Source organism: Anopheles aquasalis, chromosome 3 (genome assembly GCF_943734665.1).
Source record: "Anopheles aquasalis chromosome 3, idAnoAquaMG_Q_19, whole genome shotgun sequence".
Taxonomy (NCBI): Eukaryota; Metazoa; Arthropoda; class Insecta; order Diptera; family Culicidae; genus Anopheles; species Anopheles aquasalis.
Genome location: NC_064878.1, coordinates 3,212,337 through 3,237,766, shown reverse-complemented (window position 1 = coordinate 3,237,766; position 25,430 = coordinate 3,212,337). Strand labels below are relative to the sequence as shown.

At 46.6% G+C, this 25,430-nt stretch overlaps 1 protein-coding gene across 1 annotated transcript; it reads right to left on the bottom strand.

The window, feature by feature from the left end:
- Position 1: 1 nt before the first annotated feature.
- LOC126578372 (transferrin-like) lies at positions 2-4,398 on the bottom strand. Its single transcript, XM_050240858.1, has 4 exons — positions 4,139-4,398; positions 2,282-2,797; positions 1,373-2,197; positions 2-1,302 (listed from the first exon to the last, which is right to left on the bottom strand). Exons 1-4 carry the CDS (start codon positions 4,212-4,214, stop codon positions 404-406), a joined length of 2,316 nt encoding a protein of 771 aa, XP_050096815.1. The 5' UTR covers positions 4,215-4,398; the 3' UTR covers positions 2-403.
- Between the last annotated feature and the right edge of the window lie 21,032 nt (positions 4,399-25,430).

Sequence of the window (25,430 nt, the reverse complement as noted above, 5' to 3'; positions counted from 1 at the left end):
ATTCTTTTTAGTGTGACGGTTTTATATTTTTTATTTGCAGATTTAACAAAGAATTACAGGGTGTACAATGACAAAATGGGTCTGGTTAATGTTAAATTTAAAACTATGTTTAATTTTCCGCTCGATGCTGTGTACTCTTTTGCCACTCTGGGCCAATCGTTAGTTTCGTAAAATACTTACTACAGTTCGTGGCTAATCTACAGGCATGAAAACAAGAGATGATATAGATTGGGAATCTTTTCGAAGACAGCAAACGCACCATTCCAAAATGACGTATCTTACGGAGAGGAAATGTATTATTACAGGATGGCTCTTAATGTGATCGGCTAGACTTATAACATGGATCGCATGCAATTGACGATCTGTTCTTCGCACAAAAGGTTTGATGCTGAGTTAGCTGTCTCTAGAGCCGCCAGGCAATGATACCGGCGAGCAGAATAGTAAGAAGAACATTGACCGTCATGATGGCGGCCCGTCCACCAGTTCCGCCTGGTGCGAGCGTCGTCGATGGCGCCGCATTCTGGCAGTCCTCGATATTCTCGAACAAGCGAATGTAGTTCTGGACCGCAGTGCCGAGCTCGGCGTGCTGCGGCGACACTAGACCGAGGGCCGAGTCTTCAAACAGCAAGTCCTTCACTCCAGCGAAGATGTTGTACATCCGGAAGTCGGGATCGCTCTGCAGATACTGATCGAGCGAGCTGAGCGCGTGGACAACGTTGTCCGTCTTTTCCCACTGGCGGCGCACCACGATCTCTCCATCGACGATCGTCGTAAGGAAGCATTCCTCGTCCACCACGAATCCAGGGTTGGCAGCTAGCGAACCGTTGCGGCACAGCACTCGATAGTCACTCGCGTTCATACCGAGGAAGCGGGCATGGTCGGCCAAGTTCTGTGCCTCGACCACAGCAACATCACCGGCCTCCTGCAGACAGCGTAGCGCACCTCGCGTTCCATAATACCGGTTCGAATCACTGGCCGCACAGAGCTGGTTGGGATCGTTTGCAATACCGGCATCCACCCGAGGGCGCAGTCCCGAATCAATACCGTCAACCGGTGGTTCTTCAACAAGGTCCGCACTACCTTCAACCTCATCTGCCGAAACGGAATGTGGAACGGGCGTCTGGGAATACTTGCACAGGTCACACAACTTGTCCGAGCTCTCGCCACGTGGATCGTGCAAATCATCCCGCGAACCTGGTGCACACGATTCCTCAAAGAAGTCACTCATCAGCCGGCCATAATCACACTCGTTGCGATCGAATATACCCCGCGAGCGTCCAACATTGACGAAAGCGACCGAAGCTGTGGGAAGGACGAGAGAATTGAATTAGGTAGCACAATCTAAGGAATGCAGGGCCAGGGCCATACGAACCGATTCCACCAAACTCCGGGAAACAAGCCTTTGAGTTGCGCAACCTCTCGAACCGATCGTGATCTTTACCCTCGTGGACGAGCACCACCACGCGGGAGTACTTCTCCTTGTCCGTCTCCTGGTACAGTGCGGCGGCCAGGTTGGATTGGCGCGCCAGAAATCCGTAGTTGGAATCGATACCAGCAAAGTCCGCCCGCTCACCGGCGATCTCACGCAGACAGGCGATCCGGTTCGTGGTCGGATTGTTACACTCGAGATTTGGCACAACTCCGGCCGTAAGTGCGGCCTTTGCCAGCACATCACACTTGTTCTTCTCCTCGAGCGAGGTCGTACACCAACGGGCAGTGGTACCGCAAAAGTCCGACGCGATCGGCAGTGGCCGGTGAGGACGCACGTAGTCAGCGGGTGCCTGAATTGAGCTAACCGGAGCCAATCGATCCGCGTTGTGGCGTGTCAGTATCTGAATGATGGCTTCTTCCCACGGCGAAGGACTGAAGTCGTTGCTGCGCATCCAACCATCGACACGCGTCGAGATCTGGACTGCCTTGGTCGAGGTAGAGATAACGGTGCCCCATGGTTGCATTACCCAGGCACAGGCCGGTCCATCGACTGGCCGCAATGAACCATCGGGACAGAGGAAAGAGTAATCGTTCTTCATTGCGGTGCGGCTTTCGAAGAATTGCTGAATCTCCTGTACCGAAGCGTACACGACATCCGCATCACGTTCCAGGCACTGAAGCGCTGCCTGATGGCTACCAACGGATCCATCGTACGAGCAGAAGGTCTGATTTGGACACAGCGAACACAAGCTGGCATACTTATCCTCTGGAAATTGGGGGAAAGAAAAGGAAATGGAAAAATCAAACCACCTTCCACCATGGAGGGCACTGCACCGCAGGGGACACTTACTAAGCCGGGCATCTTCCTTGGGTATCTGCGACCAGAGCCCCGGACGGCAGGAAGCACCGAAGAAGTTCGCCAATCCGGCCGCCTCGATCTCGGTGGCCGTGTGCAGTCCTTCGTCGCAGGTAGCCGGTACCACCAACCGTTCGAAGTGCTTCAGCACTCGCTCGGTCCAGCGTTGCGTGCGAGTGTACTGGAAACCCGGATGGCAGTACCGGAGTCCTCGCAGCCCATCCAGCCCTCCCGTATGGCGACTGCGAACGACGACCGCCGACTGGAAGTCCAACAGTTCGCGGGCCCGTTCAGCGCTGCGCACCTCCTTGATGACGGTCAGCCCTTCCCAGCCCAAACTGGCCAATAGCAGGGTACTTTCAGCGCTGAAAACACCGAAATCGGCCGTTCCATTGCGAATACGTTGCGCGCACTCGACGCTATCCTGTACGTGTACGCAGATGACATCGGATTGACCGCGCTGCAGCTGCTCACACTCGGAGATATACCGTGAAAGGGCACACACGCGTTCTAGGGGAGATTGGGAAGGAGACAGAATCGTAGATCGTGGAGCTATATTACCAACGGTACCCGAGTGGCCGACCCGAACAACACCGTTAAATGAACGCTTAGACCGGTGTCTTATCTTATCTCCTGTTGCGCTGGAAGTTGCGCAAGAAGGACTCCTGCTCCACTACACCTCAGCTTCGATGCCGAACTGCAGAGGGATATACCGAAGATGCACTGGTCGCTCAATCAATCGAGTCAACAGTTTAACAACGACGACGTTACCGATACGCGAGGACAGATTTTCGCCAACTCGTATTTTTAGACGCCGCATTATGAAGGGTTATCGGAGTCTCTTTTTTTGTGGGAAGGAGGAGGCCAGACCCACACGCACCCATGGGCGATGATTACTTTGGCGCGAAGTACACTGAATTGTTTGTTTGGCTTATCATCATCGATAGCGCTGGTGATAAGGTGGGCAAACCGCGAAACCAACAGCAGCAGCAGCAGCAATGACTCTACCACGAGTCGCTGCTTGTCTCGAGTTTTCTACATTTTGAAGGGATTTGCAATCGATGCCATCAGGCTTGATCGGTGTGGTGAGTCGTACTGCTCAGTTTGGAGTATCAATCTAGACCATAGCTTGGAACTTACGATATCTCGTATACCATCTTACGGCATGAGTAACTGGCTGGTACCGCCACACAGCGTGGATTTTTCGTCTATGGTGGATACCGAACTCAGCGTGCCAGATTACGTCACCTGGGATGACCAAGCAGGATGAAAATTCTGGAATACGTTTCGTATTTTTGGACTTTCGTTTCGCAAGCCACCATTTATTCCAAAACTACAGGGAATTGTGTCGTCTCTAAAACTTTAAACTAATGCTGTAAGAACTAGCTAGCACCACGCTATCGTTTGTCCTTCAAAAACGGATTACCCTCAAGTACACCCACCGGCATGAGATCATCTGACCAGCGGCACAGGAGGTGGCCCCAAATGCTGTACTAGATAAAGCATATCTTCCTCGATAGCGCTCCACGCAGTGTTTGTAAAAAATAAAAACCATCTAGATACAGCATTACTGCAAACCATTAAGCATTAGCAGACCAGATTTGACCGTCAAAATCCGACACTCGCTGCAGTACACACTCCGTTCGTTTGCTCAGTGCTGGCTGAGTTGTAAAAGTCTGTGCCGAAAATCTGATAAGCTTGCAGATAGTAGGCACTGCCTTAGGATATAGATTCTAGTGAACCACAAGAACCACTGGCAGACATTACTGGCTAATATGCCATTCGCTTTAGTCATTCTAATTCCTTTTTTTTCTTCTAATGCCTTTTCTTCTAGATGCCGCTAACGTTTACCTTGCTGTTGGCCAACTGCTGTACCGGTAAGGGTAGCAATAACCAAAAGTATTGTAATTGCACACACTCTAGCCATCTTTCTAATCGATGGCTCTTGGCCGCACAACTGAAGAAAGGGTAAGTTCACTTTTCACTCGATCAATGAGATTTCCAATCACTCTAACCACCAGCAACCGCTCAAAGCCACATAGCCGACGGGGTCAATGTAAGGGAACACACGACGCCTCCGGTGTGAGGTGATGTCCGCAACTGATTAGACACCTGGCGTTGGAGCATGGACGCGCCCAACGTTCCCGCCTATCCGTTATCATATCCGCCTAAAAACGAACCACACGCACACTGGCCTGCAGAGCTCGTAGCTGATAAGATAAGTCTGAGGGTTCGCATAAAACTGTCACGATGGAATAATTCCTTCTTTAGGCTGATAAACACGTATCAAACGCAGGAGAGACAAGCGCTCCCGATGCGATGCATGTGCTCGAGTGTGATGCGTGTGATTCAGATCCGAAAGCATGAGCCAAGTCTACCATACCCAAGGCGTCACCGGCAATTACTAAGAAATCGAGTTTAATAGGCTGTTGATGGTTTCGCTTGTTCGCGTGTCACCACGGAATGGGGCGGATGGTGCAATTCGTGGCCGTCGTGGCCCCTTAGTTACTCACGCACGGGCAAACAAACGTCGGGGAGCGTCCTTTACTTCCGGCCATCGGTATCGATGGCTCGATGAGAGCGATTCCGCGCCCAAACGTCGGCAGGTCGACTGTGTATGGCTTGGTTGTTTGCTCTGCTTTGATGTTCGATAAGGTACAAATGGGGAGAAAGATCTTCTTGGAGCTTATTAACCCAGAAAATAAACGAGCAAATGAATACATTACGCGAAGGTTCGGCATCTTTAAAAAAAAAATATTCATAATGTACTATTAATTTATTGCTTTTACTTAATTAGCAATGTTTACCTTGGATATACAAGGACAATGACTACACAGATTTAGTTAGAATATACTAAAAAGTAAATTTAATAAGCATCTATAATTTATTCAAGAATTTGTTTCTCTTATTAAATGTTCATCCTTAACGTGTCTCATCCGTAAAACTAGCGATGAACGAATGATTCACTTAATTGGATTATGTTAAGTTGTAAATAGTTTCTAATACCTTCTTTTACCGTTGGTTTTGTTCCTACATAATACTATTACTAGAACTGGACCTTTTTTCATAGATTATCATCTGAAAATACAAAAGAATTATACTTTTTGTATATATTTTTTAAATAGAAATAAAAGTCTCGGAATTTTTTTAATTGTGTAGTGAATTTTGATTTACTGCTTCATGTCTGTAAAGCTCTCAATCAAACCGAAACGGAACGGAAGGTTGGCCATCACTGCAACCGACCGCGCACGTGGCACCTATCGCCCGATTGTGCTTGTTCGGCTGCTGCGTCCCACTGGCCGGTGCCAATCCGCGCGCCACATTACCGACATTGTTTACGAAAGTAACCAACTGTTTGCCAACGACCGGTAACCTTACCCTGGTGACGTCACGCTCGCAGCAAGCGTGCGCATGCACTAAGTTTTCCCGCGCGTTTTCACCGCTTTCGGGTTTTCATTGAGAACCACGACTGGGTGCTGAGCTGGGTTCGGGCAAGCAGACAGGTAGGACATACCTCCCACCGCCACACATCGAGGACTAGCGCTCGGAACGTCCTGCCCACACTTTGGCCGCCTGTAGCCGTCGGTTAGGCGGTTAGTAAACACAGCAAACGGTGCCAAGTGTCGCGCTCAGTAGCCATCGAACCGGGTACAGCATCGGTTGGTGCTCGCTGTGGTGCCGTTGCAACCGACATTTATCGCACGCTCGTTGACGCTCGTGTAACAGTTCGATCAGTAGTTCTTTAAGATACAATTTAGTGAACTCCTTGGAAGTTAAAAAAGTATTTCTGCTACTTTTTTGCTTCGTCTGCTTTTGCTGTACTCGCTGGCAGTGTTTGTGAGTGCTTAGCTCGTGCGTTAATCGTCGCAGGTTATGTAAATCTGAATTTCGGTATGTTAATTTCGTGTGCAAACAACACGTTAACAGTAGTCTGTACCGCCTGTGCGTCGAGACGGGGAGTAAACATTCTATTAAAAGGCATTTTCTACGTTCGCATGTCGTTTGTTTCCAAGTCAGTTAGTCAGCGATTTCTTGCTATTATTTGGACAGTGAGTAACATGCACTTGACTGGTGATTGTACAATTTTCGTGTTTTATGGATTTTTTGGAATAAAAAGAATTATTCAGATTTCATCACCGCTCACTGATTGATCGACGGCGAAGTTCAAGGAGACTCATCGGGAGGGCAAACACTCCTCCCTAGTCGACCAGTGCTAGTGGTTCACAGAGAAGACAGTGCTAAGTGTTGATTCTAAATTTAAGTCCACATTCGACGCACAAGCATCTCGCGGCCATAGCATCCGATCGATAAAAATCGATAACGCCAGATCGCTCGATGATTTACCCACCCTGGGTCGGTTTTCCACTCCCATTGAATCGTTGTTTACCGATTCGGTTTTCCGTCCGTCCAGGCAAGTGTCCGTTTCCGGAGGAAGAGGTGGTTTCAAAAATAACAAGAAAAATGGATAACGCGAAAACTACAAGTGTGTGAGGTGGCCAGTAAACAGATTGTGGATAGGATGCGTAAGAAGTGCTTTTTTTCACTCAAGATGTTTCTTCTTTTTGCTACACTTTGCAGCTGCACGAGCAGCATCACCATCATCATCATGATGCGTTGCGTGACGATGTGCTAATTGCAATGTGCGGCAGACGTACCCAGTTTGAGGATTAATAAATTGCTAAAAATAACTCCATCGTGATCTTGGAGGCTTGCAGTTCGGAAGTGTCAAGTGGTAGGCTACCTGTTTTCTACATTTCTAGTCTTGGAAGTGAAACAAAGTGAGCTCCTGGGAGAGAGATAGAGTTTTCTGTTAGGTAACGGTGCAAACGGTGTGAATTGGGATTGTGCTTATCCAACACAGATTAGTGCTTCCTAGAACCAAAAAAAACCCGTCCTCTCCCACAATGCGGTGCGATGGATCAGCAACCAAAGCGACCACCAACTGACATCATCGTCGGTGAGTATAAGGAACCTGATCCGTTTCGTTCATCCTCCGTGCTTTTCACATACATTTTTTTTCCCGAAAAATTGCACACCAACTCCTCCCCTCGATTTATGAACAAGTACGACCGATAAACTCGGAAAGTTGGAGTGTATGAGCACCGCGGTGTGGTGTTTTAGATGCTGTGTAAAGAAAATTCATTAAAAGTTCAACATAATCCCCCACTCGCACTCGGGCGTGGCGCCACCCTAACGAGTGGGTCTGTCGGTGTCAGCAGCAGTCTGCAAACGCATTCCAGAACGGATTGTGGGATTCAAGTGTGCGTCGGACCGGAGTTCGAAGAAATATTTTCCGCAGCTTCTTTTTTGGGGGAAAAAATGGTTCGGTTTTGGGAAGGAAATGTTAATTTGTTGTCGGCAGCAGCATTTGTGATGTGAATGATAGGTAACACCCTGAGCGGAGGCAGTACTCAACCCAACACACAGCGAACGCACCAACTCGCCAGTATTGTTTATCCGTGGAAAATCGGAACGAACAATACGCCCCCGGTGTCTTAATTTTAAAAGTTATTTTCAAAAGAAGGTCGGTGGACGGTGGAGTGGGATCGGTGGAAAAAAGTAAGCCATGATTCGCCCATGACGAGCTGACAGCTGGAAAGACAATTCCGCGAGGGCAACCCTAGTATCTCGGCTCGGGAGCGCGCGCACTAAACAAACAATTCCCCACGCGAGAATGCCCCCAACCCACTCTCTCTCAACCCCACATTTCGGTCGTTCGCATGTGAAACGATTAACGCGGATTGTTGCTATCCTGGGACCGGCGTCCTTAAGGTACTTTCCCACATTCATCTCCTAATGGCGACCGCGAAACGCACGTCCTTGTCCGTGGTCTCTCGTGGTCGCAACGGCTTCATCACCGTACACCGATTCTACGGGGACAAAAACAACTCGTTGTCACTCGTTATTACTGGCCGCGTTGCCGTTACTATTTATAGCACTTTCTGCTTTCCCACCGCCCATTCTCATCTTTGGCGTGGCGACGGGAAGGCAATAAAATAAGGAAACTTTTGGTGAATGAAGCGCTCGAACGTGACGAGGCCGACTGGCACTCCAGCACAATCCTCCTCCTCCTTCAAACGAGTTCTGCACTGCGAGTGACAAATGGGTTCTCCTACCTTGGTTTCTTTATTCTTCACCCCGGAATGATACCGCGGGTAAAAGGGATATCTGAAGCATTCCGGGCGTGCTTATGCTTTGACATTCCCTGTCCCATTTGCTTTAGTGATCACGTTTTGCATTCTTGAAAAATGCTCGCATGTTTGAGGGTGTTGGTGCTAAGCGACAAAGCGGGCTGCTAAGCGGACCATTTTTATGCCTCACATAATGGCCATCGTGCAACTGTGACGCAATGTCGATGGCATCTAAAATTACCTCAAATTAATCTTAATTTAATGGCGATTTGATTCGATCTTGCTTTATAGGGCTTTTGGGCGTACTTCCTATCGCTTGCAGTTGGATTACGATCAACGAGTGAAATTATTCAATACTAACTGTTCCATGGACTTCAATGAGAGCAATATAGATGGATGTGTGGTGACATAAGGGACCTAGCTACAGCAGTACAGATGAGTCCTTCGTTTTTCCAAAACTTAGTAATTGGAAGCTAAATATCCCGGTGCGAAATTTTGCTGTGCAAAGCAATATAAACTAGCAGTTGAAACAAAATTGGAACCCTTCCGTTGTGCAAACGAAGCATTATCCCTTGCTCACCCATGTTGACCTTGACCAGTCTGACACTTAAAGTGTATGCTTTCGGACCGGAATGGCCATATGGACATTTTATCTCCAACCACCAGTACTGGTGCTGACTTCCGGTGGAAATGATAATAAATGAAGGGTCATACCATACCAACAAACCGGTCAACAGACACCGCTCGGTGCTTGAAAGTGCGTGTTTCGTGGAAAATTTGGAACGTTTTTTATGTGGAATCACGGACTGGAGTGAGGTCGCTCACGATTCATACTTTCCCGGATAAAGTGGCATCGTTTTAAACATCATCAATCATGCTGCCATGATCTTTCGCTGGTTGTGTCGCTGATAACGGTCTGTCATGCGGTGTATCAGCAGGAATGTCATCATTTTCCAATTTAAAGCTGTGCCAATCTGGACTGGATCAACACCACGAGAGAACAGAATTAACACGTGGGTGTCACTTGTATGTGAATTGATTGTGGCAAATGGCCGTTCGGTGAGTGTATGGGGTGCGAGAGTGATCGACATAATTAACAACGCAAATGCCGGAGCATTGAATCGTGAGATGAGAAGGATGGGATCGATCAATTGATGATTGATTAAGCACATCACTACCTTTCTGTCCGAGCATCAATATTCTGTCCACGTAATTAATCATGCAATTCATTGCGTTAGCACCATCATACGGTGGTGGTTTTGTCCTTCGAAGATAGATGATAAGACATTTTAATCAAAGAGAAATACGTAACTATTTCTTACGTTGCAACGTCCTCTATTCGTGCTGCGGTCGAATCTCATTCTCTTACTAACATCCAAACTAAGACCACAACTTTTTATGTACAGAATCACTTTCCCCAGATTTCACGGGTTACCTCCGTGTTTACGACTCTTTCAATCTCAGCGCCAGCACTTCGTCCGCGTTGGTGGCTACGGGATTTCTCCTTATGACGCAGCGATTCGATCAAAAGTATCGCGAAGGATGTTGATGATGATGATGATGGTGTGCGGCGAAAAGATGCTGATCCTTGGCTCCGTTTGGAATTGATTTCTTCTCGCAACCCCTTGTTGCAACGTATGTTTTCTTGCAACACTGAACCCTGAAGCTTGCACCAAGCTAACACACTCAATCCTGTGTGAGTTTGGCACACTCAAATAAACACTCAGCATAAAGCGTTGCATGGCTTATGCCCTAAGCCCTTTGGGACCCAAGGACGTTCGCAAAAGGCATAAAACGCCTTGATTGACACGGGGCTACGGGCTCTCTACTAAATCAAGTTATATTATATCGGTTCTGAGCCTTTGATCCGAAAATAGGGTTAAGTTAAGGAGTGAAGGGTAAGGAAATATGATCAAATGCTTTTAGACGGTTTATGTATTCCCGGCGGTATGTGAAATGCGCACTCCCTTGGCTCCCTAGAATTCATCACAAAGGTGGCTAATCCGTTTTCATCACAAAAATATCGTTCATTAGTTTATAGTTTAATTTACTAAAATCATTTACTTCCCACTCGCAATACAATATTTCATCCTTTGGATTGACGCAGTTACTCGACGAAATTTCCTAGAAAAATCGAATCAACTTAAAGTTAAACCTCCACCGAAACAGCGAAAGACATCAGGTTCGTGGAACCGTAAAAAAGAGAAAATAAAAACAGAGCAGATTATGTTTATCGAATATGGATCATAAACTTGGCATCGTGTGGGGCAGCAATGCTCTCTTAGTGTACCCACACGCGTACGGCGGTATGCAAATGTAGGTACTAGTGTAACATCGAGACAGATGATGAGCAGCCGGCGACGAAGCTCCATGCTTCATAATTTAGATAAATGAAAGAGCATCTCATCATGCTAAGTGATGATCTGCCTTATGCAGCCCGATTTCATGACTGACTGACTGCCTTGAGAATGATTTAAAAAAAGAAGCGAACGTTTGATTCATCGCCAAAATGGAGTCCTTTTTAAAGCTTTTGTGGATACTAAATTAAAGTCGTGATGCGTCATCATTTAATGTCATGTGATTCAATTTTTATTTCTATGAACCCCATGTGTACCGAACCAGATCGATGTGTCTATTTTTAGATATCGTTTGAAGATGATAAGATGGATCGGATGCAAAAAAAAGTGAGGCGATGTGGGAGTAACCTTTCGAATGAAGCAACATGCTGGCGTCTATTGGCAAATCACTGCACACATAAATTGGAATTCTTTCCATGTCCCAAGTGCCATTGCATTGGATATTCATTTCAGACTAATTACATTTCCAATAGAAATGGAATTCTTGGGAAAATCGTTTTCTAGCACACACCAAACTTTGAAATTGCAAAGTCATTGCAAAGATCGTTTATCGATGGCAGATCAATCGGTGGTTTTTACAGCAAATAGAGCTAATAATTAAACACAATATGACTTCCACACTCTAGAATGGTGCTCTTGTTTAATGAAATAAATTAAATAAACACACAGTTGGTTCCCAACATTGCTGCTAATGAACTGAACATTGTCCTCCATTGACGGAAACATGAAAAGCCCCTTAAAAGCCGCTTTGGGAACTGGCGTTCCGTTCTCTATGCGTGGAGTTGAACTTGAGCGGCACTGAAAGGAGCCACACGCGTACCGCACCATGAAGTTGAGTGGAATACTTAATTGGAAAGAATTAATCGTTAATTAAAATGAAGGCCTTACGAGTACTTTGGGAAAAGGATTGAAATGGTGATTGAATTTGTAAAGACGATTGACGCAACGGCGAAATGCTTTAGGGTTTGGCCCCTCTGAAACACTCCTCTTAAAGGGGACGACCGGAAAAGGGAAGTCTTTCGGCTTTTCGGTGCGCCAGATCGATATTCACCAGCACATCGAAATGACGGAGGTTTCGCTGGGAAGGTGTCATTTTATTAGCGCTTCGTCGCGTTCCTGCAATCGGGTTTGAGATGGGTACACGGCCGGTAGCCCATGGTACCGGAAAGGATCGCATTCACGCGCGAAACACCAGCGAACCGCACCCCTTAGTGGCACAAAGGATGAACGGACAGAGGATTTGGCGAAATTTTGCGAACATTTTCCCGCACACAAAACCACGAAAGCTACTGACTAGGCCGTACTGGCCAGCGTGTGCAGATACTTAATGCAGGGCGCGTTAAGCGCATTAACGAACGGGCGCAGTTCCGCGCCAACCAAGGCCGACCGCTGTTAGGCGTGGCATTCCAGCCAAGCTTTCATCCGTGCTTGCGAATGATCGTAACAAAATGGTAAAGCTGCCATTCCGGGAAGGACAGTTTTGCTCTCCCAAAATAGGCGGAAAAATCCTTTTCCAGTTGAGGATCCGGTTATTGGTGTGCGGTGACACGAAACAAACATCGAAATTGCTATCAAACCGACGAGCCAGCAAAGGAATGCGGACAAAAAAATCATTATTCAAAGATCCGATCACCTGTCGGTGATGGTAACACAATGAAAGTTCTTAATCGTTAATATTTTAACGCTTCCCTTCGTGGAGGTGATATGGCTTTTTGTTTTTTAATAAAGTACCAGCATGCATGGCGTCAGCTGAGTTGCATGATTGTTTGTTTAGTAAATTGCTTTTAATTGCTTCACCGGGCATGCGAGGCACGCTTTAATGGGTCTGAAAAGCAATTTAATTATCTCGTAGAGAATGTTTAAATAAGAAGTAGCAATAATCAATAATTGAACACGTTGCGTCTGATGTGCTCCAAAATATGCAAATACTTGGCAGAGAAAGCATTTAATAAAATTTACAAAAAATCCGTTGTTGACATTAATAATTAATTTTGTTACAAAGAAAAAACTGGTGCTGCTGGTGTTTTTCTAGTGACAAACTGGTGCACGTGGCCACGTACCAGTCAGGATTACATCGATTAAATGGTTTTAAACATGTGCCCTCACCAAACCACTTTCAACCGGTCCGGGGTAAGAGCATCGTTGCCAACCATCGTTATAAGTGGTTGATAAATGTGACCCAAGCTATCATCCTACTCCATCCATTGCGAATTTGGTTAGCCATTTCCGAGCGAGTTAGTTTCATTCGAGATTTATTTTCCTTGTTTTAAACCGATTACGAGTACCTCGAGAGTAATGAAGTCGTTATGAGGTGAATTTTAATAGGTAGCAGATCATAAACTTGGCTCCAGATCCCGGTTGATTCCCGACCGCTCCATCGCCTGGAAGCAATAAAATCGATAGATTGGCAAGAGGTAAAGGCAACGTAACGGTGGCAGGAGTAATATGATGGGTCACTTTACGCTTTATCGTTTATTAGCCGGCTAATCGTTTGGTCCGAGGTGCTCGACCCTTCGCGATTGATGAAACGATTTTCCATTAGTCAACTTTCGCTTTATGGGAGCACCAGCTACTGACCACTGGTCAGTGACCACCGTTGGGCGAGCACAAAACCACTGGGAACGGTTTGGGCAAGCAAGTCAAAAAGGGAACCGTGGCCGTGTAAACACTAACAACCCGATATGATTGATCTTTCGTGTCTCGCACCTTCCAGCATGCGAAGGTCGGAGGACAACACAAGATTCAAACGATAGCACCCAGCATCGGTTCTAAAATTACAATCCTAGAGCTAGGTAGATAAATAATTACCACGCTCCCTACGGCCAAAAGCCAGGCCGTTGAAGGAAACCAATTTCTTGCGGAATCAATAAGGAAAACAAATCATAAATCATAAAATCCACACCGGGCGGCACGGCGGAAGGCAATTCATATTTTTCCGTTTCCTATTCGAGGCTGGAATCCTGGACCAGGGGGGCTGGAAGGGGGCTCTGTCGGTTGCGTCGTTGATAGATTGAAGGTAATTTATCTCGAGCTCACCTGAAAGAGTTTACGCTGTGCTGTGAATACAAGAACGACAAGAAGGAAAGCTTGCAGCAGCAGAACACATTGCCCGCTTCGATCGAATGCGATATCGGAGCTATCGTTCTGTAATCCGGACGCAAACAGCATTCCACTCCGCTTGGCCAATCCAATTGTGAATGGAGGGGATTTTCGTTCTGTGGTTCGGTTCTCTCCGAAAGGATCGATTGATCGAAAGGGTGATGGTGGTCGTGCTAGTGCTCCTTGGAGCTCCGGAGGATGTGTATGAAGATTGAAAGGTTGCTTGGATCGTTCAATTTAATTCGATTAGTTGGCAGTTGGATTCAACTAAGTGAATGGCAATGTACGAACGGATTACGAATCAATTGTGGACCCGTAAACAAGCATTCTGATTGCTGGCTCTCATCAACTGTACCGGATATTTCGGAATAATTCCGACCACCAAACCAGACCAGACCACACCGACCACAAGTTTGCTGGTGCGGTAATGTGGCCGAATGAAGTGACACTTGATAAGTAAGCAAGTGTTTTCGCGCCCAAGTGCCCTGGTACTCGACAGTTGATGGCGTCCAACGAGACCACTTGAGCTCTAACTGGCGCTTCACGTGGCATAAATTTGAATAACGTTACTTGCGTTAAAAGTGCGGTGTACCGCACGCGTTTCCGGTGCTCCAGCGGGTGCCTACTGCCACTAGAGCCTAGAGAACGAATTGGCGGTCGCTGTTTGCTAATAAAAATGCTAATCCTTTTCTCAGAACCCGGTACTCCCGGTAGGGATATCCTAACCGACCAGGGATGGTGGACCCAGCTGTCTCCATTGTTTGGTCAAACAAAAGACCTTTCCCCTGCTCGGATTCATCCACGGGGCCCTGGATCTGGTGTAACGTGAGCCACCTGGCTATCTTGGACTATGCGTCCACTACCTAGGACAGCTACTCTTGCCATTGGATTAGCTGTTGTCCAAGCGCAAATCATCGGTCTCGATTAATATGACGGGAAACGAGAAAGGAAAGAGTGAGAAAGAATATTCCTTTCCCCCATTGCCTCCTCCTCCTTCCAGGAAAAAAGCTTTTGAGGATTGCGGATTTGTCTGACAGAAGGTTACCGAGAAAGGAGTGTTTGGTTCAGAAGAGAACCAAGCGCCCAAAGGGAGACTATTGGAGCAAACTTCCACCGACAAGGAGGACCGCAACCAATATCGGCCAATCCGTAACAAGGTAAGGGGATGAAAGAGGAACGCTTATGTGGTTGGCAACCCCGCGAGGGAGGGGGATCTGTTTGCTCTATTATGATATGTTTGCTTCCGCGAACAGAAACCTGAGATGGACCTGCCGTTTATAGGTCAGCAGGCGCAGGAAGCGATTCCCGGGATTCCTGGTCACTGCTTATGGCTCTTGTACTTCTTGCTTGTGGATTCTGTTAGTCGATGGGATTTGGTAGCGACGAGCTAGGAGCAGAATACTTCCCAACGACACCAGGACACGTGTACGAACGCTCGACTTGAGCGTAATCCATGCGAACACACCAGAATAATCGAAGTAAACGTGTCGTTAATGGAGGTGGAAAATGTGACAATAATTTACGCAGATTGAGGGGTACGAACGAACGGCAACACTTTATACGAGGCCCTTTTTGGTGCGTGCTAATTGCTGCGTGATTACGCAATTGCTATCCGTTTGAAAAAGGATGAAAGGGACAATTCGGAATGAGTTACAATTACTGGTCCGGTTAGTTAGCCCAGATTTCCATTTTGCTGACAATTTTCTCAACTCAGAAATTTAATCAATGTTGATCGCATAGTGTACCCACACACGTTTGGTTGTAATGTGTGCTTTCACAGATCCAGTAGTCCTGAAATGAACAAAAAATCCACAAGTGTACAAGGTGCGCCATCAAGAAGTATCCGATTTTAAAGTTTAATAACTCAATCATTTTTCAGTCGATTTTAAAAAATAATCCTGTTTTATTTAGGTTATTCTATGCCATTTATTGTGCCATACTTAAAATATGATATCGATCAAATGACCGCCTTCATGCGACGTACAAAAAAGAGGCTCTTTTTCGGGCATTTTACATTGTTTTGACAACATTTAGGGAGTTATTTTGGCAATTTCAGCTCCAATATTTGCTCTAAGTTATTTCATAGTCTTCGGTTTGTTGGTACAAACCTTATTTTACAAATAGAACTACAGAAAAAAAGCGTGCGCCGTCATATGCGGCGAACGAGGATTCACCAACCATTGCTCGACCGCAGCTTTCACTATTATTTTCAATGTAAAGTGTGACAATTTCAGTCCACTCTTTTAATGTGAAATGATGCATTACTAAAATGGCATAAACTGAAGTTTCAGAAACTGTCCTATTTGTCAAAATCGTCTGAAAAATGACTGAGTTATTCAACTTTAAACTCGGATACTTCCTGATGGCGCACCCTGTAATTATCCAAATGCATCTAAGGAGTAGGGGATTTAATTAAAAGTCAATTAATGATAGAATTAGATCCTTTATTATCATTACTTACGAAAGATAAATCGAACGCACTTCTTGGTACACATGGTCGGAGTGATTCCTCTTAACAATTGACGCCATTACGATCAATCACAGCCGACATCAAACCGTCAACCTACTACCAACACTGTCAGTACCGCGAAACACAGCTGGGTGGGTGTAGTGTACATGTTTGACGTGCTCACCCACTCCAATGTTGACGTTTCCGCGTGACGGTCAGATCGGTGTGCGGAATGTTGAGAAAACAAGATCAACACACACGCGCACACAAACTCGCGCACACCGCTTTCTACAGACAGACAAAGCCTGTTCGGGTTTACTCCAACCGTCTGTACACGAATGTATTTAAACCGAGCTACCTATCTGCATGTAAACAACGAACCCGCTCCGCCATCATTAGTTTTGTCTTTCCGACGCTCTACACTCCACTTCCCTGGAGGCACCTTCAGCTGTCCAACTTTTGAAGACGAGCGGTCTTCCATCGTTCAGCACCGTGCGGTCCTGGTGTGCGCGGGGTCCGCGGTTGATGGATCCGCCGAATGATACATTGCGCTGACAGAGATGCCATCAGCGACGTCTTCGGTCGCTGTGTGTTTACCTTCTGTACGGTTTTACGGTCGAGGTGTAAATGCTTCGTATAAACAACGGGCCCCCGACGGGCACCACGATAGTATTGTTGTAACCGGGTAGTAAACGCACGCGACGCTACCACACAACGTGTCTGTCAATTTCGGTTGACCAAGCAAACAGCTGTACGGTAGCACGGTGCGGTGCGGTACGGTACGGGTTGAAATATGTGAAGTGGCGTGGTGTGAGCGTAAATGAAAGAAAATAAATTATTACCAAGCCCTAACCCTAGGCCAGCATCAGTTCAATAGTGCGGCGTTAAACTGTTGCAATCATTTCAAACGGGGGAATTTTAACGGGTTGTGATTGCGGTGCCATGATGATACCCTGCCGTGGGCGCAACAGTTTATTTGTACCGCTTCGGATGCTCCTTTGACCCATTTGGACCGTAAAGCGTAATAACGCTTTACGCACAAATGGACGCCCGATAGTGAATGGTCATTGCACAGCCATTAGCAGGCTTAACGCAACTCATTTCACCGCTTCACTGCAAAGCAGGCGTTCTAAATCGTAGTTGCTGGACGTTACGTTGATTTTCCCATTTAATATCTTCTCGACTAGTGTTGCCCACTATTTTAATGGGGAATATTGGCAGAATTATATGTGCTTAAAGTGCCCTACAGGATACGGATCACCACGGATCGATTCGTTAGACAGCATTCGAGTGAATCCATCGTCCGTTTTGCTGCTTTAAACGAGGGCTGTCGGTTCGTACGTCATCGATAAGACTGCTACCGTACATCCTCGATGGTCTGCGTCATGTGTGGCCTCTTGTAACCGCATACGGGTAGTCAATATGTTTCTATTGTGCGAAGGACAATCGAACGAATCTGCTACTTCGATGACAAACTCGGTTCTCCTTCCAACAGTCCAACAGTGCGATTACAGCCGGGAGAAGCAGCCGCAAATCGAGAAGGACATACACATTTCTCTCCACTGGGTGCTGCTTGGTGGTGGTGTCAATCGCAGCTGTGGCTGTGGCCAACGCACCGGCAAAGAGCTTGGTTCGATTGGTTCGATCCCACCTTCCGCGAACCATAGCCTGATACTGTTTGACCAACTGATGGTCGGTGTCGCGACAATATTCCAGAGACTGCTGTAGGACATGAACGTGTCCCATCGTCGTCGTGTAAACCTTAATCTAACCGTTATGATTGGGTTCATCTTCAGCTGGCACTAGGAAGATGGCACTGTCAGGTGTTACAGGCAGGTGAAGGAACGATTGGTACACACATGGAATCAATGTTGTAACAAACTTCACCGTCACCGATATTGGAATATTGAGTGTTTGGTTGTGGCGCCAAACGGGGAACGTTTTTCAGGATGATAAAGAATAACAAGCAAATAAGATATCTACCATAGGTAGGTCGAAACCGAGTAGGCTAGTTTAAAAAATGCTGTTCCTGTCTATGAAGGAGTGAAGCTCATTAATAAGGTTATTTGCTAAATGGTTCGTTCTTCTTTCATCACTTACATGTATCCTACCAGTGCCTTTTGTCATTTATTTTGTCTTTTACGATTTGTCACACCCCGTCTCTTACTATTTTCAATCATTTCCGGCCGCTAAGCTGGCACTCGGTTCTGGTGAAAGTGAACAACTGCTTCCAGCTGTCGAGTTCGTCGGGCTGAAGTGTGATTGGAGTGGAAAGAACGCATCGGTTAAAAGTCCTTAGTCCGGCTTATCTAGCTCCAGGATGCCCAAAGCAGAAGAGACAGAGAGACACAAGGAAGAGACACTTGATCAATGCTCAAATTGGTGTACCACTACCGTCACCTCGGCCCACTTCCTCGGGAAATTGAAAAGAAAAAAACGAATGAAATCACTGACGCGTGACCTTCTTGGAAGTAAGAAACCAAAAAAAAAAAAAAACATCGCAAGAGAAGAAACCGTGAGTGCTTTTCTCGAGCCTCACACGCTCTTCAGCTCGAGCTCAACAAGACATGTGACACAGCGGACGGAGGGCCTTGCCGAGGACGAGTACGTGATTGTAAGCCAGTGCCTGCTGCCATAAACCAGCCTGGCAGCGACGAGCAGGGCGAAACGGTGTAGTCAGATGACAGGACAGCGACCGTGGCCGTAGCCGATTATCCTCGGTCACCACCACCATCATCATCATCATCACCGGCGGACTCTCAAATCACGTACAGCGCTTCGCTGGTCATTGCAGGCATGGAAACGGGAACGGGAAAGCGAGGGGCACGCGGGCGGTAATGCGGAGTAAACAAACATACCGGCCGGCTCCGAAAACCCACTCCGCTAATGTCACTGGACTCCGGAAGGAGTGAAAATCGATCATAACCTCTCGTGGCGCACTCCGAGGCCATAGTGGAGCGAAGCGTCCGTCTCTGACCACTGCATGTGTCGCCACCGCCGTACTAAAAACGAAGCATAATGGACAGGGATCGTAAAATCGTCGTCTTCAGATACCGTTTCTTCTTCGCTTGTCTTCGCGTGCCCGCGAAGGAAACCGGAACACCAAGCGGAGCTGCATCGCATCGTGCTGTGGCGCATCGGACCCGGGGGCCGAGCTCGGATGTCATGCCCCGGATCGAGCGGGCGACCGAGCAAAGCATATCATCATAATAAATATAAAATTTGATTTAACATCCGTCACAGGACGACGGTGCTGGGGAACGTGGCAACGTGACGTCTATTAGATTATGTGTCCTTCGGTCTTCCGCCGGTGTCGTAAAGTTTCGTGATGCGGCACAAAATCACTTCACGGGACCGGGTGTATCGTCAAACAATTGTTTTATGGGATTTCCAGTCTCTTTTCCTTGTTCTTTTTTGTTCCTGATCGAAGGGCTTTTGCTTTTGCTGGATCGTAAATCAATGCACATTGTATGTTTATCAATTTTGGCACCCAATAATTGACTTTGGTTCGGCTCGGTCTTTTCTGGTTCGCGATCATGAGTTTATACACCGGGTGTTCTTCCGAAGGAACCATACTTCAACATGAACTATCTGCCTTGTCTGTGGCGAAGAGTGCCAACGAAATCCATCCAGGTCAGTTTGACATTTATTCCAGGCTTTTAGGGAAGCCAATTAACCGCTGACCACTCTTGGTGGCCCCATTTTGTGTTTATCCTCTGCTGCTGTCCTGCTGGCGCATTACCATTAACTTCACGCCGTTCACGTGTCACGCTGTGACACTAATCCCTCGCCGTAACGGAACGCTAATTATCATAAACTCCCGTTATCTCCCGATCCGTGCGTTTAGTGCGTGCGATGCTGGATTGGCCGTCCACGAAATGGTCCAAGTTTAATCACAAGCAGCGTGAACAGCACAGAGCTCTCTCTCTCTCTCTCTCTCTCTCTCTCTCTCTCTGCTCGCGACATAACTTTTAGCATTAATGGATATTAGAGTGAAACGCTCGACGTTCAGCAAATCTACTTTAGATCTCATGATTCATGTCCAGCTTCGTATCGCGTCTTAGTTTTTTTTTAAGCAAGTCCCCCTTCGAATGCTGCAAAAGGCGTGCGATATCTTTAATGGATATCGACCATGGGTTTCGAACATGGTTCCCGGTTCTGTTTGTTCTGCCTTTGCCCGCAGTGATCCGGAAGTTGCTGAACGCGTAACGCTACGGTAGCAACATAAAATAAACCATCTCGAGGCGTCACATTAATCGGGCCAAAAGTACCACCGTAGTCGCAGCTTCGATGCTATAATGGATGATTCATTGATGTTCGCTTGACAAGCTAACATTCGCCGCAACTCGTTACGGTGTTCGCTCGCTTGCGAGTTTCGCCGGAACACACGGTCTCTGTTTTTTCCGCGAATGAACGGTAGCACCCGTTGTATGTAGGTTTAGATTGATGTACCAGGAATCTCGGCAGGTAGGGTGTTTGAGTTTAACGGCATCGACATGCTTTTTGCGTTTATTACTTCGATCGATCATGTGTTAGCGAGTGTGGTGCCGGATGGTTTTCCAAACCAGTAATTCAATAGCAGTTGTAACGGTTCAGTATGTTGCGTCCTATTGGTTCCTCGTCACACCGACGTCACATTCATCAAACGATGGAGTGGGCTCGGTTTCAAAGAAGAAACCTGTTTTTTTAAGTTGAAAAAGAAGATTTTTCTGCAGAAACGATCCCATTACCGGCTGTGACTTCACGAAATAAACGTCAATTATTTACCTCACATGCCGTTTTATTATCATTCCATTTTAAAAGTTTTACGGATGGTTTTCGTACAATTATTCTTAACACACTTCTCAATGGCCTCTTACTTCGTTTAGAGAGTACGTACGTAAATTAATGACTAAATCCACTCATACCACATTCGCTTTGATTTTGAACAGTAAGACACGTGTTTTGAACACGGCAGTGTAGTACACGGCAGTGTAGGTTAGAGCGTAATTATTGGGAACCCATTCCGGTAGCATCTACGGCTGAAGTTGAAACGTATCGTAATCAACCAGCGCTACCATCATCAAAGGATTGAGCTGGGGCTCCTGCTACTACTTTACATAACAACAGAGCATGTGCGCCATTCCAAGGAAGCTGAAACGAGTCCTTTCAATTCACACCAGCTCTGATTGAATGTGGATCAGCAAATCGATTCGTGCTTCCGAAAGCTTCAAACTCAATTCTCTCCTTGTCGAACCGTTGTCGGTATTTCCATTCTCACGAAAGCAGCGTTCGCATTGTGCTGCTCGTTGGAGTGTCTATTGATCACTGGCACAGCAGAAGCTGGAAAGTGATTTTAAATGTGATTAATAGTGCATCACACATCGTTTGTACCTGTTTTTAGCTTGAACTTGCCTTCGCTTTCATGGCGCTCACTGGAGTTCGTTGGAAGATGATCGATTCGAAATGGAATGTCTGCTGGTCCTCGTACCAGCGCACATCGGATGATTGAGAAAGGAGAGCGTGTTTGCTTTGTTGACGAGCAGCCCGAGAGTTCTGATGTCAATCGGTGACAAAGACGATGTTGGGCTGATTCTTTCGATCTCCGTATGCGTACTCGATGTGACGTTTTCTGTTTTTATGTTCCTTCGGCGATAGTAAAGATTTGATTTGATTTTAAAATTGAACATAAATAATTCATCAAATGTTTATTTTTTGGAGAATTAACGAGAATTTCATCGAGAAATGGAGGCGCCCAAAATTGAATTCCGTAACGCATGCCAGCGCCCTCTGTAGTTCGCCGTCACAAGCGCTACACTTTTTGGGCGCCTCCATCGCACGTGAAAACTTCGGTTCGGTTGTAGCTCAACATTACACGCTGTTAGATTGGTTTTAGTATAGCTACTCTGCTGAAGCTCTATTGTTTCAAGGACATTGTTACATCTCTGTTAACATCATTTTGAGAATGTGTAGTACGCTAGTGTGCTTAAATCACGAGCAACAGCCCACGATTTGAACGGCAAGAAGGGTAGAATCACAACCGAAATTAATTGTCTGGCAAAACACACACCCACAATAATAGAGTTTTTGCCCAGTATGTTCACTTCCATATCCGCCTCCAGTTTTCTGGAAGGTAAACACGGATGCCATTAGCAAACGCGTCCACCGCTTGTCCTCTATAATATTTCTCTGGTCGTTTTCGTTCGCATACTGGCAGCTCGTTCCGTTCTGGTAGTCCACAACCCACGAGGAGAACGCGATACAATGCACACACATCATAATGATATGCCGTGTAACCGTAGCGATATGCGCGCGAGCGCTGGGGATGGAGTGAAGACTTCATCACAGCGGGCATAATTTTCCATGAAAAATGTAGCGTTTGAAGGAGCAGCCGGAGAATGCTGCTTCCGTCATCCGTCATTAGATGAAGCACGGTGGTCTTGACGGGCTTAGTCGGGGGTCTTAAGAAGCCCTCAACGATGCTAGGCCTTTGCTGCTGCTGCTGCTGCTGCTACTGGATGAACTGGCGTCAACTGGGATGGATGATAAGCAATGTTTTCTTTGTTCGTTGGGCACCGTGTCATACGGTACCGTTTCATCCTACGCCTCACCAAGCTGGAGGCCTCGAGTTTGTCTTAAGGCTTTTTTTCAGAAAGATTTTGACATTTTTCATTATCTTGGAGACAGCTTAATGAGTGTCTCGAGCTTTTGAACGCACTACGTTGTCAAACGTTTTGAAGAGAGACTCTCTCCTGTTAAAGCAAAATGGTTCTATTTTAATAACAAACTCCACAAAATCATTCTAATTATACTTGTAATAGTTCCCAAAAATGCCTTCTAATAGCGTTCCCGTAATAAGTTTCTCATTTTTTCGACCCACAAGAATCAGCAACTAGCCATAAACTCAACCATTGGGCACACTGTGCCGTTCGAAGAAGCCTGATCTAGTAAATGCTAATAAACTCCCAATCGTGCTCCGTTTGGCGCCGGTTTCCCGCTTTGAATGTGGTCTACGGCCACGAAGGTTGCGATGTTTGGCCTATGATTTATGATGAATGTGGCAGTAAACATGATGCGTGAGTGCACCAACAGTGCGCGTCCTGTTGTATGCCCGAAAGCTTGGCCCTCTTTTATTGCCACCTGTCACGTGGCCCGCGAAGGGTGTTGAGATGAGAAATGATGGCAATTGGCTACGCGTGGAAATAATGGATCATTTAATGATTTCCCCCCCCCACGTATCGTTCCCCGGGTCATTAGTCACTCTAGAATGATAGTTTATAACGCACTAGCACCGCGGGTGTGTTGCGGAATTAAACGCGAGAAGCATAATTTGGGACGCCCAAAACGAAGCGAGTGGCTTCGGATGGCAATCAAGCGATGGCTCTAGCAACATTGTGGTTATAAAAGAAAACGATTTGAGGCTATTTTTAACTCTTCTTTGCGCTTTTGCTTGCAGTATCATTATGGCGCGAGGCGAAGTAACGTTGCCAGCGTGGCAAACTACCGAAACCGAACCCCTTATGTTGGCGGCACTATAATGGAAATTTGATTATGATTCGCTTAGCCCCTGGCCGCCCTGGCATTTCGGGTTGTCAGCGAAAATTAATGCCGCCAATATTTGACAAATGTCCCAAATGAACATTCCATGACACAGTATCCTGGCAGAGAAATGGTAGATTAATGCTTTTAGCGCGGATTGGTTGACGCGGAGTGGTACGGTATTTATGAAGTAGCATTATAGTCTCAGTTTACACTCTCAAACATGTCAATTAAGTGACAGTCCGTCTGCAGCAGTGCCCTTAAACGGGTGCCATGATATGAATTACTTTGCATGATTAATGTTCCAATGATGAGCCATCTGCTGAAGCCCGATATGATAGCATTCTACTTAAAGATGGTCTAGCTTCCCGAGAATTTACCATCCGACGGCGGCCATCCTTCGATGCTGGCAAGCAGGAAGAGGCCCAGTTTGAATACACCGAACGTCCCTTTCTGGTTGGAATCTCTTTAATCTGCTTATCCGTCCACAGCTTCAGGCATTGTAATTGAGACATTTTTAAGCCCGTCAAGGCCATTTCCCAATTCGAGCAAGGCGAGAGCAGCGGGAAGGTCGACGATATTAAATACTTCGTCGACGCTGGCGCTTATCATTGCTCAGATTTCCCTGTCCCGATTCAAAATGTTCTTTGAAATCGTTCGAATGATGGAGCAGCATTGGCAGGCTTTTCTCACATCATGGCACACGATCACATTATGGAGGTTCCTGTTTCGCTTCGCAGAATTAGTCCAGTCCATTCTTGGGCCGGGGGCTGGGTCAGGGGGTGAAACAATTACCATATTCGCTATGGCCAGGGCGGAACGTGGCGTGGTGGCTGTTCACACAATAAATTATGCGGCTCAGATTTGCGGGAGGGCTGCTTGACGTTAATCGCCAAATGACGAGTCTGTGATCGTGAAAGCTACTGGCGTAATGTTTTATGTTCTTCTCATCAGCCGATACGATCAGGATTAAGATAGGAAGGTGGTAATTAGCGTGGGAACTTTGCAAATCAAGCTGTAGATACAAAACAAGTAGCAGCCTTTTTGTAAAGAAAATTGTTATGGAAACTGTTGAAAATGTATGCAAACAGTTGAATGATAATGATGGTTACGGTTTTAGTACACAGTTTTACAGTAAATAGTATAAGCTTTCCAGCAATTCACCTAAACAAACGACGCTGCTGCATTCCAGGCAAACAAGATAAAGTTCTTAAGGTAGCAGCAGCAGCAGCAGCAGCAGCATTTTCTTCGCCTCACCCACCCCACGATTCAATGGGTCAGTTCCGGAGAAAGACGACAAAACGACGACGATAAAAGACGAACAGCGACACCGGAAGCGAGCCCACTCTACCCTAAAACCATAAAGTGTGAAACATGATTGTCACTTTACTGAATCGTTTGACCCACTCTGCTCAATTCCGGTGCCAACGGCCGTATCCCGGCGTGAGCTGGCTCGACGAATTGAGTGAAATTCGGCAAGAGTACCAATGGGACGCATTTAAACAACCTTTGCCCGTGGCCCTAGCTCCTTAGGGTATGAGCGAGCGAGCAAGGACTTCTAAGGCCAGTCCAGTGGAGCAGTTCCGGTT

Excerpts from the sequence above, each read along its gene's own strand:
- LOC126578372 (XM_050240858.1), bottom strand. The coding sequence starts at position 4,214 with ATGGCTAGAGTGTGTGCAATTACAATACTTTTGGTTATTGCTACCCTT. Across the intron at positions 2,798-4,138 it reads AGCAGTTGGCCAACAGCAAG|AACGCGTGTGTGCCCTTTCA; the intron begins GTAAACGTTAGC and ends AATCTCCCCTAG. Across the intron at positions 1,303-1,372 it reads CCCGGAGTTTGGTGGAATCG|CTTCGGTCGCTTTCGTCAAT; the intron begins GTTCGTATGGCC and ends TCCTTCCCACAG.